Consider the following 18,639-nt stretch of genomic DNA (forward strand, 5'->3'; position numbering starts at 1 on the left):
AGTTTTTAAAACATTTATTCGATTCATAAACCATCCTGGATTCTTACCAAACTTGAACAGAAGCTTCTTACATTCAAGAGCTAGTATCTAGAGGAAAATTTTTAATAATTATTTCCCGATTTTTGTTGAGCCTGCGACTAACAACAAAAGTAGGCGAGACACTGGGTTCCGCGGAACCCTTGCGAATTTTTATTCATTTCAGTTATTATATATTGTTTATCAGTGTTTCTTACTTTTATTTTTTTTTCCAGGAAATGGAATAATAGATTTTGATGAATTTATAAAAAAGATGATTTCAACAAATATTATACCGGTGAGAATACATAGTATAAGCCTACGAAAGTAACACATGGTGTTTATTTTGTTAATTCTGTCAATCAAAACATTTTTATGTAATTGACAACATAATCAATGTGCAAATCTTATTATATCAAGCAGTATATGAAGCATTGATATGAAATTCCGAACTAGCTTACAAAAATGAAAGGAGGTCTTTTTAAAAATTTAAATGGCAATTATTGAAATAAAGTATACTAAGGTCATCAAGACAGTATTAATATGGTCTTAAAATTACAAGTCTCAGTGTAACTAATCTTTTATGTCAATTATTCAATCAGGTAGACTTTTTTTTAATTTACACAAACTTTCAGTTCTCAAGATAGGTAATTGATTAATTGGCCTGAATGAAGTGCTATTGTTGATCGAAGCATTCGTGTTGATCGAAGTATATAATTATTAAATACTTGTGCATGAATTTACATGTTTGAAACTAGTATTTAAATGTATGTAAACATTATCTGTTAAAATCTTCGTCTATCGTAGGAGCATGTGAACAAGATGGTAAGTCTTTAATAAGTCTTTAATATATTGAAATTTAAAAAAAAAAGTATATATTGCGATATTTTTTCAACAGACTGTTGAGTTATTAAAATAAAAGTATCCAATTAGTCAAAACGGTATATTTTTTTTCTTTTTTCCTCAAATGCAAGAACGAATAGTATATCTGTATAGATGTTGAATTAGAATTTGTTGCTCTTAAAAAATGAGAGATCTCTGATTACATGTGTAACGAGTACTTATAAACCTTTGACTTGCAGTTTAATATATAACATATATGTATGTAAGGAGATATCGAGTAAAAGTCATTGAGACAACAACCAAACAACAAAAATGACCAAATGACACTTAGAAGGCAGCATACAATCTTCAACATTAGACAAGTGTCTATACAATATGCCAAACTCTTATTCGTCCTGATTCCATAAGAATTGTATATAAATTAAACTGTCATCAACACCGAAATCTCCTAATAAGAAAACGATGAAATATATGCCCAAATAAAAATACCGGAACACGGTTTAGAAAAAGGTAAAATAAAATGAATTAACTTGGTATCATTTTTATATGACTACCTCAGGAAAAATTGACCTTTGTTTTTGTTGTTCTATTAAGTATCGTGGTTTCTTTTTTCAAAAAAAATATTTTTTTGTATCAAACAATATATACTGTTTAATGAATGTTTTGTCTAAAATGAATGTATACATGTTTGTCTTTTTTATTATTTTTTGTTTGTAATTGATATGCCCTTAGGGCCCCTTTAATCAGGAAATAAAATGATTTGATTTGATATACTGGTCCAAAAGAGAAGATCTTATGCAGTAGATTCAATATCTATTATGAGACATTTTTGTATTGCCAACATATGATAGAAAAACAAGGGATATGGGGTAAGAATTTACCGGTTATGCATTTGTTCTTTATCCGTTGTTGTGAAGAACAATTTAGTATATACAACAGCGACCAGCATCTTTATCTTTAGTTTATCTCTCAGGCTCGTGTCATATGAGCTTGTGTAAGGTTTTCCCATATCATCTAGTTCCAGGATATATATTTTATTCACTATTTACTGTGTAGATCTAAAACATTTTAAGATGATAAAGTTTTTCAAATAAAGTTATTAAATTGAATGGTTCCCCAATAGTGCTTTTAAAAGGTTATTGAAATATTTACAGTCATGCATCATCATTTAATAAATTACTCACAACATTGTATCTATACGAAAATTATAAATGTCTCATGATGTATACATGATTTATCAGTTACTATTTGAAAAGGTGAAATTGAATGCTCAGATGATTTACGATATTTGTACATGTGCAATTTAAAAGTTAGGACTGATAAAGTTATCAATAACTATAATAATTACGAATCACAGTGTAATAAACCGAATTTTATTCGTTCGCTATTAACCAGAAACGTTTAGATAGTTTTAAAAAAATCGTTGGGAGTGACAAAGATGCATAGCTGCATTAGGAAAAATGGGCTATATAACCAAAATGTGCATTTGCTGTGTAACTATCCATAATTATACAATCAAAATCTAGACCAAAATTACTCTGACGTCCTGTTTTCGGGACTGGTTGGGTCCCATGTACCTACAATTCCCAAAACAGGCCATTGCACGTTTGAGCAATCTCGGACTACCATATAATGTAAACTCAATATCTGTGAGCAAAACATGAAGAATATGCAATAAGGATTTTTACTTTCTAGTAATCTCTATGTTTACTGGCCTTGATTTCATTAATATTTAAACCAACTGGAATTAAAAGCAAACTTAAAAAAGAACTATTTTCCTTTGTTGTTTTATCATAAACCAGGCCGTTGGTTTCATCGTTTGAATTGTTTTACATTTGTCATGTCGGGGTTTTTATAGCTTACTATATGGTATTGGTTTTGCTCTTTGGTTAAGGCCGTACGGTGGGTGACCTGTCGTTGCTTATACCCATGTCCTTAATAAAAATTTTTCGTTGGCAATCCTACCACATCTCGTATTTTTTTATCGGTCGGCCACTATACTTTTAATACAATTAAATGCAAACTTTAAAGCACATCATCAGCATGAACAAAGCATATTTTTATATTTCGGAAGAAGGACATAGTAGGGTAGAATGTACGCATGCCCGTCCATTTACTGGGGAATATGACAATAGTTATTGATTTACGTATCAGTGAATGCCAAGGTTAACTCCGCCAGTTTCACTGAAAACCGTTAAAGACTTTAAGGTTAACTCCGCTAGTTTCACTGAAAACTTTTAAAGACTTTAAGGTTAACTCCGCTAGTTTCACTGACAACTGTTAAAGACTTTAGGTTAACTCCGCTAGTTTCACTGACAACTGTTAAAGACTTTGAGGTTAACTCCGCTAGTTTCACAGACAACTGTTAAAGACTTTAAGGTTCACTCCGTCAGTTTTACTCAAAACTGTTAAAGACATTTTTTAGATTTACAGAGATCTTGAAGTCAAGCCGTAGTACTTTAAGTTGATGTAAAATTCTGATTTTTTCATACTGATATATCTTCCAGAGTACATCAAAATATCAGGATACTAATGCTCTTTTTACCATCATGCAGCACTAGTTTGGCTCTTTATACTTTGGATGTATAAGAAATTCCTACTTTTTTAGAAACAGTTTAAGATTAATGTTTACTTAATGTACTTTTAGTAATGACTATGTTAAGAGGAATACTTTCCTTGAGTAGAAGCTACTAACTAATCAGACGTAACTCAGTAGGTTACAGCGCTGACTTGAAACACAGAGGTTCCTTGATTCTAAATATCTTTAACTCGAGGGAAGCAATCCCGTCCCATTAAGAACAATATATCGCTAGATAGCGGTCAACAACTTCGACAAAAAAAAACACAGAAAAAGACCCTTAAGTGTCTGGCAAGTAATTACACCAAAACGGTACTATGTGCCTGCATTAAACCTTCAGACAATCAGCTTTTGAAGTACTGTCTTGACTTTCAAATTAAGACCTATAGGAACATCTGGAAAACTGCATAAACACAGTGCTTAAGTTTAAATTAACACGCTGTTCTCAAATTTTGTCTATATTTTTTTCAATTCAATACTTTGATTTTCAGGCTAGTGAACTGTCCAGAGAAGAACTTGAAGGTAAGTGAATAAGTTGATACAGACAAAAAATTGTTACACTACGTAGTACCACATAATGCAATCCTCGGTAAAACATTCATTGAATCGCTACGACAGAGATGATGTGAAATGAAGTAGCGTTAAACCGCCATAAATATACCAAGACACCACTCATATAATCATCTTTTTAATAAGCTTTGAATTTTAAAATATTTTGGCCTCGAGTATCACTGAATAGACATTGATTGTCGAAATGTGCATCTGGTGCAGAAATATGGTACCGTTTATGTTATCGTATAAAACTACATATAAATTGCAGTTTGATGTGAAAACTCATGAAGACATGTATGGACTTAAGTTGATTAAGTAAAACGTCAATGAGACAGCAACCCAACGATACAAAACACATCAAGAGGTCAAGTAGTAGTGTATTCAAACAACGATACAAAAAACATCAAGAGGTCAAGTAGTAGTGTATACAAACATTATTAAATCAACAACAAACAAACACATATGATGTGTATCATGCCTGATATTCATATGATGAAGACATAATCTTTCAATCAGTTTAATTGATGTCTGGAGCTGGCATGTCAGTAACTGCTAGTAGTCTGTTGTTATTTATGTATTATTGTCATTTTGTTTATTTTCTTTTGTTTCCTATTCTGACATCGGACTCGGACTTCTCTTATACTGAGTTTTACTGTGCGTACTGTTGTACGTTTGTTTTTTTCTACATTGGCTTGAGGTATAGGGGGAGGGTTGAGATCTCAAAAAACATGTTTAACCCCGCCGCTTTTTTGTGCCTGTCCCAAGTCAGGAGCCTCTGGCCTTTGTTAGTCTTGTATCATTTTTAATTTTAGTTTCATGTGTATAATTTGGAGTTTAGTATGACGTCCATTATCACTGAACTAGTATACATATTTGTTTAGGGGCCAGCTGAAGGACGCCTCCGGTGCGGGAGTTTCTCGCTGCATTGAAGACCCATTGGTGGCCTTCGGCTGTTGTCTGCTCTATGGTCGGATTGTTGTCTCTTTGACATATTCCCCATTTCCATTCTCAATTTTACAATAAGCAAATTGAAATTAATTGAAGCAAAGCGAGTGCCATGATTTTATTAAATTATTTTAAATTGTTGATATTGCCCTAAAATTAATCAAAATTTCAAAAGTGGAAGATTTAAATTAAAATATTTTGAAATCGAATGGGATCGACTCATAGAAACAGTAAAATGAATCAGAAATGTGTACAAACTTAATCAATTTGATTGAAAAATTTAGGGGATAAATACGTGACTGTTGTGTAATAGAGGAGAACATAATCATATTATACACTGCCGAAAGTAATGTATGCACATTAATATATTTGTGTCCAGTATCATTTTTCCATCTGTTTTTGTTGCAGCATATAAAGAAGCATTCGGACTGTTTGATGCAAACGGTGATGGGGTAATATCAACATGGGAACTTAAATCTGTGTTGAGAGCACTTGGTCAGAATCCCACAAACGAGGAATTGATTGAGATGATACGTGAAGCTGATCTTGATGGTATACTATGTACAATAAATTAGAATAACACCATACTTCTTCTAAAACAAGAAGCATTCTATATTATGGAAAACACCTCTTTTGTTTAGTGATGTATACCCCGTAGCCTTTTTATTTTTACGATCTGGTCCATATAAATGTGTATTATGATAATGTAGTGGATGCATTCGTCCTCTGATCAATGGTTACCGTAGATTATTTTTTCATTGGCAACCATACCACATCTCCTAATTTTTATATGTATTAATGATATATGTATACTTCGTCTGAATTTTGGCCCAGCAGGTTGTTGGGCTCAAACGAAGTGTATTAACTGTTGAGGATGTATGTAGATAGTTAATATCTATACATTGTATATAAAACAGATTTCTCCATCGGTTCATACAATGACATTATTACACATCATACTGAATATATAACGTGAGGGTACCCAAATTGCACGGGCCTATTTTGACAGTTTTTTCACCTTTGTTTATTTATGATCATGACAAAAGTTTCCATTCTGTGTTTGTTTTGTAGATTTATCCTTATTTACTATATAGTTCTAAAAATTTATTTTTGAATCCATATTGAATCATAGAAAAATGGGTTTGAACCAACCTTCAAACGACCTATGATTCTGTAATGAGGAGTACCCAAATTGCATCCATGCATCAGCCGTAAATATCGAATAACTGATGTTTCGTTTTATTTCTTCAATTACTTAAAACAATTTGAAAATCGTCCATTCTTACTATCCATTTTTTAATAAATTGAGGCCTGTGACATATTTTAATTGCTCATTTTTAAAAGGTGACTTTGAAGTGAATACTTCATCGGTTGATATATACTGTGAACGTTTTGTGTATATTTAGATATATTCAGTTATGTTGAAAGACGTGCATAATGTCAAATCATAAAAATACAAGTTGTTTACTCTCTAAGAAAACTTGTAAGGTTCCGTTGCTATTTTTGCTATATGTGTGCAATTTGGTTACTGTGATGTTACATAAACATTTTAGAAACTACCCATTTACAACGGGGATACCTGCGGACGGACGGGGTATCCACTAAATGTGTCTAACAGCATATGCAATGAATATATACAAACAAGTTAAAAATATTCATATGTCATTATCCGAGTTAAAAAATGGTATTTTATAAAATAAGACAGCTTACATAAAAGACAAAACAACATTATGTACAACATAAACAAAAGAAATAAAACTAAGAATTACATAAATCATATTGCACAAACAAATTACATTTAAGCTTAAGGTTCCAAAACCAATCCTCTGTGAGAATGCATTTCGTTCAACATTATTTTTACTAAACTATACATACTTTTACTAATATAGGGATAAACCTGATAAAAATAATCACTATTGTATTTTAAGCTCTCTCCAGGCCAGGCCTGGAAAGGTAATAAACACATTCTTTATGCGGATAAAATATACTGAAAAATCATTGTCATTTGAATGACGTTGCTTTACGGTGCAATGCCTTTATTCAGCTTTCACATTCATTCATCTGTGGTCACCATTGTCTTCCAGGAAATGGAATTATAGATTTTGACGAATTTATAAATATGATGATTCGGAGGAACAATTCGGAAGAAAGCGATGAAACACTCCGGGAAGCTTTTACCATTTTTGATCATGACAACAACAATTTCATTACATGTGCTGACCTGAGATACGTCATCAAGTCTTTAGGATTGGACATATCAGAAGAAACAATCGATGAAATGGTTCGGGAAGCAGATGAAGACGGCAACGGAAAAGTTGGGGTTGAAGGTGAGGTTTGTCATAGCTTTAGTCATTGTATAAAGCTTTATAATAAAATATTTACTTTTAGCAGGTTTGTACACATTTGTTACTTATTCGGACTGGCAAACATAGTGAACGCATTGTTCAGATGAGGAAATGGTTTCGTTTGAAAGAACATGTTTATGTTGATACGTGAGGTCATATGTATTTCAAGGGAATATGGATCATTTAGCTTTGACTACTATCCACCGATTTATACTGGACAAAAAATGTAAACACACGGAGCAGTACTTCACAAAACTAAAGTTAGGCTCAGCTTGCAAAAAGGACCGTGTTGTGTGTGAATTATCTTTTAGTATACATTTTGTAAATAAAAATATTCTCTGAAAACACTTAACCACAGTCGCATTAAATGAAAAAGTTATTACTTTGACTAAAGGCGAGCTAGAACATAAATCATAAGTTATGATGATCTAAATGTCCAAGTATCTTAAAACAATATGATGAGAATACAATGGCAAAATAAATTTTTTGGACAATCCAATATTGAAGGGAAATGAACGAGGGTAAATCGGAACTCCGAAGGAGAAAAATGGGAGACCAGTCAAGTAGTCCCACTGTGCTGTGGCTCGTCACTTCTTTCACAAACCTTTCTAAATTACACACATTAATCAATGTTCATGCTACCGGTAAATTGATTCTAAGTGTTGTATCATTGTAACAGGATGAATGTTTGGCAACTGTAAACAGAAAAGGGATATATTTTGAGGATGTTTAAACTTATATCAGAGGTTTAATGCAAACCTTTAAGTACAGTATCAACGTGCAATTGTTTTCTTCAATCTTGAAATCATATAGAACCATCAGTACCTGTACATATACTGTAAAACGTTGCTACAATTATTCAGCATGGATATAATAATTGTTTCTTTCTATTTACAGAGTTTATAAAAATAATGAGATCAAAATGAGTGAGGTCTGCTGCAAACAGAAGAGACGATGTATGCGAGCATGTCACGTAAATGTGTGCTACTAAGGCCATGTAGACTTCATTTTGAAGAAATACGCAATTATTCTGCAAGTTCTTTTTGTTATTCATTTTGTTATTGTTGTTGCTGAATGTTTGTTTTTGAAAGAAGATATTTGTAATCTTTTTTTTTTAATAAATTTTTACACTGAAAGGTTATTTGATTTTTTTTTTCATAGGTAGTTTGTGCAAAACGTTACCACAAACGCTCACGGGGACTACTGTGCATTTTAAACAACAGCCACTCTCTAAAAGTGTAAACTAGAATATAAGTCCATGAAAAAAATCTCTTTTTAGCTCACTTGAACCAAAGGGTAAAGTTAGCTTTCTCGTCACTTGGAGTCCGTCGTCCGTTAACTTTTACAAAAATATTATGCTTTGAAACTACGGGACCAATTGGAAGCAATCTTGGCCTTTATCAACTATGGAGTATCTAGTTTAAAATATGTGTCCGATGATCCCGCCTGCCAACTTACCTGGCCAACACGACCTAAAAATAGAACATAGGGCTAAAATGCAAGTATTGTCTATTACTAATACCTTTAAAAATCGCTATAGATAGAAAAAATCTCACCGGGGCAAAAAGTTCAGAATGTTGAGTTCTACCTTCTGTCCATCGACACCATAACTTTCTGACGACTCCTTATCTGAGTTATTGTCCTTAAATGACGATGTTTACCAATTTCTTAAACTATTGCCTATAATCTTGAAATTTTTTAAAAATACAATGGGTGACTGCTTAGTATACCTTTCTGTGTAAACTGCTTCTTTTGATGTTTCTTGATTTCTATCGAACAACTTAAAATATCGGAATATGGTAAACTGTATTTAACTCCCAGAATCAACAATTTTATAAATTGGGTACGGGATGAGCACACAGACACCCTTTCTCACAAAGTAATTTGTGAACTGCTGTCTTATTAATAAAACTTTAAAACAAATAGTTCAGACAGAAGAGTATTTATGTAAACTGTATTTATATGAATGAAAGTATATTTGGGTAAACGTCAACAAGACAGCAAAACTAACGACTCACAAATCCAAAATAATTAGAGGTCAATACACGGTTTATAATACAATATATCGAGCTCTGTATCGCCCCAAGTCTAAAAATATTGCAAATTATACAACAAAGACATGTCAAAGATCTGCCATTAAAACTAACCCCCGAACAAATAAAGGAGAAAACATTAACATATAATAAAAGGCAACCTCAAGGACAGCCGGACACGTTAACATGTTGCGGGGTTAAGCTGTCTTTCAGGAACTCATTTATTTCATATTCAGTACAGGAAACCTCACTTAATTCTATAATAATGGTATAATTGATAATAATAACAAAAAAGCACAAGCAAAACAATAGTTAATAATACAGAAAAGTAGTACATCTTTGTTTCACCTTTGCAACATCACACTTAATATATACATACTATGGAGTGAATAAATACTCCTTTCATTTAGGTAACACATAAATGGAAACAATTGGTTAAATATAAATGTCTTAAATTCATTCATAAATTGACAATTATTCAAAATACATTATTATTATTATTTATAAACGTTTTTAAAAAAATTCTTTAAATGCACGACTTTTAACACATACTGTGAAAGTTTTTCTGTCAATCAATCTACTGCTTTTCATTCATCATTTTCGTAAAAGCTGAAAAATAACAGTGTTAAAATTATTTTCTTGGTGAATAACGTGTTCATTGAGGATGGCAATATGGTTATATTTTCTATGGAATTAATCAAAAGAAGAAAACGTCAGTTGTGTCGCAAAACTCTATAGAAATTCAGTACAGAATCGCTGGTTAAAAAGTGCACTATGAATAAAATAGAGTGGTTATGGTCAATGAGATGATAACCCATCGATGAAAAAGACAGCTAGGGTTTACATACGGGTTTAAAAAATACGACAATGTCTCAATATATCCTGAGTCATTGAAATTTTTGAATAAAAACATAGAATATCAAACATCTACCATCTACATCAAACTATAAAAAGAACAAAATATGAAAATATCCTCTGGCAAGATACCGCGTGAACATGTGCAGTGAGTCAACTAATTATCAGTTCTTAAACCCATTTTCTTGATCCTCGAAATAACATAGAATTATATTTAACAAATATAACAATCAGCTAAGAAAAGCAGCTTCATAATACTGTTATAACGGACAACATGTCAAGCAATCCTAAATAACAATCAGCTAAGAAAAGCAGCTTCATAATACTGTTATAATGGACAACATGTCAAGCAATCCTAAATAACAATCAGCAGAGAAAAGCAGCTTCATAATACTGTTATAATGGACAACATGTCAAGCAATCATAAATAACAATCAGCTAAGAAAAGCAGCTTCATAATACTGTTATAATGGACAACATGTCAAGCAATCCTAAATAACAACTAGCTGAGAAAAGCAGCTTCATAATACTGTTATATTGGACAACATGTCAAGCAATCCCAAATAACAATCAGCTAAGAAAAGCAGCTTCATAATACTATTATAATGGACAACATGTCAAGCAATCCTAAATAACAGCAGCTGAGAAAAGCAGCTTTATAATACTGTTATAATGGACAAAATGTCAAGCAATCCTAAATAACAATCAGCTAAGAAAAGCAGCTCCATAATACTGTTATAATGGACAACATGTCAAGCAATCCTAAATAACAATCAGCTGAGAAAAGTAGCTTCATAATACTGTTATAATGGACAGCATGTCAAGCAATCCTAAATAACAATCAGCTAAGAAAAGCAGCTTCATAATACTGTTATAATGGACAACATGTCAAGCAATCCTAAATAACAATCAGCTGAGAAAAGCAGCTTCAGAATACTGTTATAATGGACAACATGTCAAGCAATCCTAAATAACAATCAGCTGAGAAAAGCAGCTTCAGAATACTGTTATAATGGACAACATGTTAAGCAATCCTAAATAACAATCAGCTAAGAAAAGCAGCTTCATAATACTGTTATAATGGACAACATGTCAAGCAATCCTAAATAACAATCAGCTGAGAAAAGCAGCTTCATAATACTGTTATAATAGACAGCATGTCAAGCAATCCTAAATAACAATCAGCTGAGAAAAGCAGCTTCAGAATACTGTTATAATGGACAACATGTCAAGCAATCCTAAATAACAATCAGCTGAGAAAAGCAGCTTCAGAATACTGTTATAATGGACAACATGTCAAGCAATCATAAATAACAATCAGCTAAGAAAAGCAGCTTCATAATACTGTTATAATGGACAACATGTCAAGCAATCCTAAATAACAATCAGCTGAGAAAAGCAGCTTCATAATACTGTTATAATAGACAACATGTCAAGCAATCCTAAATAACAATCAGCTAAGAAAAGCAGCTTCATTATACTGTTATAATGGACAACATGTCAAGCAATCCTTAATACTGTCGTATCATAGAATGTTGGCTGTTGAAGTACACAAACCTAAAGTACTGAACTGCTATCACAGAAATGTAGCATTATTCTCGTGTATCGGATGGAAACAATAATAGAAATGAAAATAAAGTATAAGAAGTAAAAAAATATATATCATCGTAAAGAATTTGACATCAAATTCCTAAAGTAGAATCATTTTTCCACAATGAATCCCTGTACTTGAGATCCCTGTCGTGAAGAATGTAGAAATGAAAATATATGATTCATTGAAATCTGAGGAATCACTGTTGATAAGCGCATATCGAACCAACTGAGTGACGAAGAAGGTGCGAACCGAACATCATTTTATAGAGAAGGAAAATAAAAAAAGTGAAAAGAAAATTGGTTGCCATTAATAAAAAATATTTAGAAAAATACGGAATGGCTAAGATTTGATTTTTTTTTCTTAGATAATTTAATATAGTCATATATGTTTAAGAACGTGCATTACAAAATAAATAAAATGAAATATATGAGTCATCTAAATATTTGAATATTTTCATTTGGACAGGATAAAGTAGTCTCTGGTAATAAAATATTGTTGGCAGTATGAAAAAATTAAAGTGTATTTTGTTTTCATTGAAAATAAGACTGCTTGTTAATAAGGCAAAATTATTCTACCTTGATAGTATATTTTCCCCTCGCCGTCTACTTTAACTTCTTTTACTATTTTTCGAAACTCCACATCTGAAAAATTCTCTTCTCCAAGACTTGTCATAATGTCTTTCAGTTCATGCAATTCTACAGAGCCATCTCCTTTCAGATCAAACTGTTTAAATGCTTCATTTGCTTCTTCCTCTTCATCTCTCGATGGGTCATGCAACTTTTTCGCATAATATAATAAAAAGTCATTTATATCAATTTTGCCATCACCTAAAATGAAAAAAATATTCAAAGCAAACGAGAACAAAAATCATCTATGAAAACAAAGTTCTAAAGAGTCGATGTAGTCGAAAATACGATAGCATGAATAATTACATTGCATGTATGTTAAACTTTAATTAGAAGCCGACAATTTGATTAGTAGGGAACAATCGCAAGGCAGTCCAAAAGTACATTTTATTTCACAATGAAATGAAACATTAATTTCTACAAGTGCTTCCAATGACAACATCACAACATAGGAAAACAAATGAAAAGCTTGAAATAACTCGTAATTTCATGGTTGTAGCATTAAAATTTTATCATTAGAAATGAATGCTTCTCTTTTATAATTTTATAGAGCTTGAAGACTGTTGATCGTGCGCACATGATGTTTAATACAAAATGTTTTTTTCAGTGAACTCTTTTACACTCAACAAAATTTCAAATCGAAGCATTTAATTCTTAAGTCGTGTTCATTTTATTTTTTTGCTTTTGCTTAACAATTCGACAAGTTATTTGAAATTAACCAAATAGTTAAAGATTTTATCAAACTGAATAGACATTCCGCTACACAGGGCATACATGTCAATATTATATTGATTTTGGTTTTACATGATTTAATTTTTGCTGATACAATTTATTTTTTTAATCGGATCTAACCGTGTATTCAATGAAAACATCTGAAGTATTTTGATAAGGTATGGATTTGCATATAATTTTAAAAATGACAAAGTCTCAATCCATTTCTTACAGAGCCTATGTATAAGAGATAATGACATAGGTAAACAGTGAGCAGTTACGAAACGTCTATTTTCTACTTACTTTCCATACCATCGGAGTCTATTGCCTGGAACATATCTAACAGTTCTTTTTCTGTAGGATTACAACCTGTACTACGTACAACTTTTGCTACGTCATCTCTTGATAGATTCCCAGTTTCGTCAGCTTCAAACAAGGCGAAAGTTTCTCTGATTTCTATAAAGAGAATAAGATATGTTACTAGGTATAAAATGATACAAAATGCACAGACTTATTGTGGGGTTCGTGTTGCTCATTCTTTAGTTTTCTATGTTGTGTTTTGAGGACTGTTGTTTGTCTTTTGGTCGTGTTTCGTATGTTGCCATGGCGTTGTCAATTTGTGTTTGACTTATGAGTGTTAATACGCCTTTGGTATGTTCCTCATTTCTTTTCTAATGCTATCTCATCAAAATTATCTTTCAATCTAACAACTGAGGATTCATAGGATTATAGACGTTTTGATAGTGTTTTTCAAGTGGTGTGTGTTTTACTCATCTTACCTCTTTCTTCTTCCTTTGTTAAAAGTCCTGCCTGTAAAAGATGAAGACTTTTTTGCAGAAAAAGGGTAAATTGTCATTACAGTCACTAAAAGTAATTCAAATGTAAAACGTATATCTCTCTCATATTATAAAAAAGGAGATGTGTTTAACTCACTACTAGGTTTTTATCTTGTAAAAAACATAACTATTGAAACTGGTCTGTTAGTAAGAGAAATTATGCGAAATTTACAAATTATAAAAGCTGTAAAAGTCTTAACTTACCATGATTTAGCTGGTACATGTAACTTCAAAGTTTGACATTTTTTCAAATTTGTCGCAGTAAATATCAAACAATAAATCATTTAAATTGAAAAAAGACCGATATAAGCAGTCAAACATATCATTGGTTTTGCCCTGACAAAAGATTTTATTGTCTATCTGTTACCGAATCGACATAGAAAGCAATATTGATTTGAAATATCTAACTGTGTACCAAACTTTGAAGTATACAATAATATATGAAGATATCAAGTAAAGAGGTGACAACTCTATGATATGTTTTCTGCATAGTCTCTCGAAGCTAGAGATTATATAGGGCTTTTACTATATATATTTGGAAAATGCTGTTTGTGCTGTATTTAGACCCCTCTACCAAGAAAATTGTTTTACATACACACGTATGAAAAATGCGGTTTTTATCCAACGGAATCATAGGTTTGAACGTTGTTTTCAATTTAGACTTGTTTATATTTTTTCGTTTGGGCTTGTATTATATTTTCCTTCGGGTTTATATGATCCGTTCATCCTATTTCGACTCTTTAAAATCCAAGAGTCTATCCTAAATTGAGGTAAATTATTTGGCCTTCCAAATACCATTTCGACCCCTAACATCACTGAAGAGACATTAATTGTCGAAATCCGGATATGGTGTAAAAATTTCTGCACCTCATGTTTGCGGTATACCATCTTCTCCGCAAGTTTATTGTTTTCTGTTTGGTATTAAATTAACAATTAAGATCTATGTTACATCTCGTGATCAATTTATTTGGCAATCGTCAATGGCAGTCAGCAGGGTTTAAGAACATCAGTTGTTCGACCTGTTAGTCAAATGCGATTTGTTAAAATATACTTTTCACTTTTTTAGTCATTTTGAAAATGTTGTTTGTGCTGTATTTAGACCCCTCTACCAAGAATTTTTTTTACATGCACACGTATAAAAATTGCGGTTTTTATCCAACGCAATCATAGGTTTGAACGTTGTTTTCAATTTAGACTTGTATATATATATATATATATAATTACTCTAAATATCAGCACAACAATGTTAAATCTGCAAATTTGCGCAAGCAAATTTTTGTTCTTCCCTCGCCGGGATTCGAACTCATGGGATATCGAGACAACACCGCCTGCACTGTGTCCAGCGCTCTAGACCACTCGGTCACCTAGACTGAACTAATAATTCAGCTTTCGGTGGCCTAGTGTTACCTTTCCTCGTCAGTAGAATCTAGAGTTGTAACACAGTACATGATATATTAGGCATGAAGATTGAATTGATTGCAGATTAGCTAAATATCTATCGTAAAGGATCGTAAGATACAGTCACAGAAATAATTATTTTGATAAGTACGTCTAAACAAGTGACAACTCTACGACAGATCCATCAATTGGATCACCAGTGAAGGTGATACACGGCTGACAACACATATTATATTCATAATTACTCTAAATATCAGCACAACGTCTAAACAAGTGACAACTCTACGACAGATCCATCAATTGGACCACCAGTGAAGGTGATACACGGCTGACAACACATATTATATTCATAATTACTCTAAATGTCAGCACAACAATGTTAAATCTGCAAATTTTCTGAAGCAAATTTTTGTTCTTCCCTCGCCGAGATCCGAACTCATGCATACATATATATATATGTCTGCCTATTTGTAGTGACAACTGTAAATTATACCTTATCCATCTGATTTCTTATGATTAAGAAATACCAGGCGTTAAAATATTTATAAAGTGCCTAGAAAATCAACCTAACAATGTTACAGTAGATCTGATTCTTTACTTCCTACCCGACCGGGGCTGGAACCTGTACTTTTCACTACACATACCTATATATATGCAAATCCTTTCATACTCTTTTACCATTTCTGGGTCGTCACCATTGCTGTTGGACAATCCACCCTGTAGTCATGCAGTGCTTCGGTATAAGCATTATTGAAATGATGCATTTTGTCTGTACTCTGCATCGGAACTGTTACTGTTCTATTCTCATGAAACTTGTTTGACGACCTCACAAACTTTTGGCAAGAAGAGTTATTGTTCATGAAATTGTAACTCTGTGTACTTCTTTTTGTCGTGCTGATATTCAGTTAGTTTAGTGTATAGTAATAAATGAACAATGAAGAAGTGTAGATCAAATGTAAGTGTTTTGGTTACTTTAAATGGACTTTTGACATTATTTGGGATATTAAATTGGATAAACTTTTTTTTATGGAGACAAGTTCACAAGAATAAAGCTGTGTTCACATAATCTGCCCTACCTAGAATTTTTGTGTGTTTAACTTTGTTTTCTTTTGTTTTTATTTGTATAATGAGGAGTTGCAGACTAAGTTTGCGTTATTTCCTCTTTGCCTACTACCCATGAACCAGTCACATATCAGGAGCCTGTAATCCAGTAATTGTCTTTGGTTGCTGTCTATCATATTTGTTTTCGCTTATTGTTTTATAATAAATCAGACGGTAGGTTATCTCGTTTTTTTTTTTAACATATTGTCATTACGGGGCCTTTTATAGTTTACCTTTAGAAGGGCAACTGGAAGCTTCTGAATAAGGATTTTGCTGCACATTTATATGGTTCTCTAGACATGTTATTGCTAAAGCTCTGGAATGTTTTGGATTTGACATTATGTTTGTCTTATTTTTCAAACTATATTTATTCTCATTTTCGATATATCCAGAATTTAATAAAAGTATAATTTATCAAAGCGACAGTATTGACAAAAGAAAATAAAAAAATTAAATATGACACATCAAAAACAAAACGCCTGCCAATGTCAGATTTGATGAATTTTAGAAGTTATTATGAAACTAAGGTTCCAACTGTCTCAGGCAAAGTTGACCTACGATGGACATAGCACCTCATGTGTTCAAGTATTTATGCATCCTTCATTGAAACAAATATGTAACAGATGAAGTACCTTAAATACAAAAAAAAGAGAAGTTTAAAGAAGTACTTTGGCATTTTACTTGTGTAATCAGAAAAAGCGCACTCATTTTATAAACTCTAACACTGAGTCAATATCGTTGCTTCTGGATTGCGATGGTATGCTCAGTTCAGTAGTCAGTGCTGGATATTCTTAAGCACCCAAGATCACCCCCGGTTTTTGTGGGGTTCGTGTTACTTGGTATTTAGTTTTCTATGTTGTTTTTAGTATACTGTTGTTTGTCTTTTGATTTTATTTGTTTTTTGCCATGCTGTTGTCAATTATTTTTCAACTCACGAGTTTGAATATCCATTTGGTATCTTTCGCCTCTCTTTTGCACGTGCTTGTCTATCGATTTATATTTATTTGCATCTCGGGCTTGACCGTCGGCAGTCTTGACTCGATGGTTAATAAGATGGCGTCTAGTCCTTATATATGCACGAAATAAGGATAGTTTATTACGGTTTCGTGCAATGTTTATTGTTTCCTATGGAATGTTTGTGATTCTAGTAAATATTATAGTTTGCTATAAATCAAATTAAAGAGTTTGAGTCTATTCGGTGGTAACGCATTTTGCAGCTTATGTCATTTTAAGTTTGAACAATACATACGGTCATAAAAAAATGAGGACAATGACGTGAAAAAAATACTATGTACCTTTGTTGCCTGAATGAGTTTAATTTCCAATTTTAAAACAACTGCGAAAAGGTTGAATAACACCATCGGGATTTCGTTTACCGTTAAAAGAGCAAATAGGAGAAATTTGACACCGTTTAAAAGAGAGAGGAGAGTTTGACCTTGAATACCGTCATGGTCATTAAAGATTGCATATTTTGGCGTTAATATTGATTCACTTATAGGGTCTTTGCATCGGCACTAAACACATTTATTTAAAAACCAGTTGTTGGCATGACACGGGTTATGTTCTTCTCATATATGTTATGATGGTATGATACTAAACCCCTAACGGGAAGGATTGTGCCTGATATTCATATGATGAAGACATAATCTTTCAATCAGTTTAATTGAAGTCTGTTGTTATTTATGTATTATAGTCATTTTGTTTATTTTCTTTGGTTACATCTTCTGACATCAGACTCGGACTTCTCTTGAACTGAATTTTAATGTGCGTATTGTTATGCGTTTACTTTTCTACATTGGCTAGAGGTATAGGGGGAGGGTTGAGATCTCACAAACATGTTTAACCCCGCCGCATTTTTGCGCCTGTCCCAAGTCAGGAGCCTCTAGCCTTTGTAAGTCTTGTATAATTTTTAATTTTAGTTTCTTGTGTACAATTTGGAGTTTAGTATGGCGTTCATTATCACTGAACTAGTATATATATTTGTATAGGGGCCAGCTGAAGGACGCCTCCGGGTGCGGGAATTTCTCGCTGCATTGAAGACCTATTGGTGACTTTCTGCTGTTGTCTGTTCTGTGGTCGGGTTGTTGTCTCTTTGACTCATTCCCCATTTCCATTCTCAATTTTATGGTAACTTGATAGCAGTATGACAAAATAGCAAAAATAGCATGAAAATGTTCCGCTCTGTTGTGTCTTGCTCATGTTATTCC

The 18,639-nt window shown here is 32.6% G+C and overlaps 2 protein-coding genes across 2 annotated transcripts; one reads left to right on the forward strand and one right to left on the reverse strand.

The window, feature by feature from the left end:
* Positions 1-732: 732 nt before the first annotated feature.
* Positions 733-8,414, forward strand: LOC127738157 (calmodulin-beta-like). Its single transcript, XM_052249298.1, has 5 exons — positions 733-840; positions 3,928-3,958; positions 5,342-5,485; positions 7,018-7,260; positions 8,176-8,414. Exons 1-5 carry the CDS (start codon positions 838-840, stop codon positions 8,202-8,204), a joined length of 450 nt encoding a protein of 149 aa, XP_052105258.1. The 5' UTR covers positions 733-837; the 3' UTR covers positions 8,205-8,414.
* Positions 8,415-9,746: 1,332 nt separating this feature from the next.
* On the reverse strand, positions 9,747-14,226 carry LOC127738150 (calmodulin-like). The gene is made up of 5 exons (XM_052249291.1): positions 14,138-14,226; positions 13,877-13,907; positions 13,401-13,553; positions 12,336-12,587; positions 9,747-9,920 (listed from the first exon to the last, which is right to left on the reverse strand). Exons 1-5 carry the CDS (start codon positions 14,138-14,140, stop codon positions 9,889-9,891), a joined length of 471 nt encoding a protein of 156 aa, XP_052105251.1. The 5' UTR covers positions 14,141-14,226; the 3' UTR covers positions 9,747-9,888.
* Between the last annotated feature and the right edge of the window lie 4,413 nt (positions 14,227-18,639).

This window comes from Mytilus californianus, unplaced genomic scaffold, assembly GCF_021869535.1.
Source record: "Mytilus californianus isolate M0D057914Y unplaced genomic scaffold, xbMytCali1.0.p SCAF_4, whole genome shotgun sequence".
NCBI lineage: Eukaryota > Metazoa > Mollusca > Bivalvia > Mytilida > Mytilidae > Mytilus > Mytilus californianus.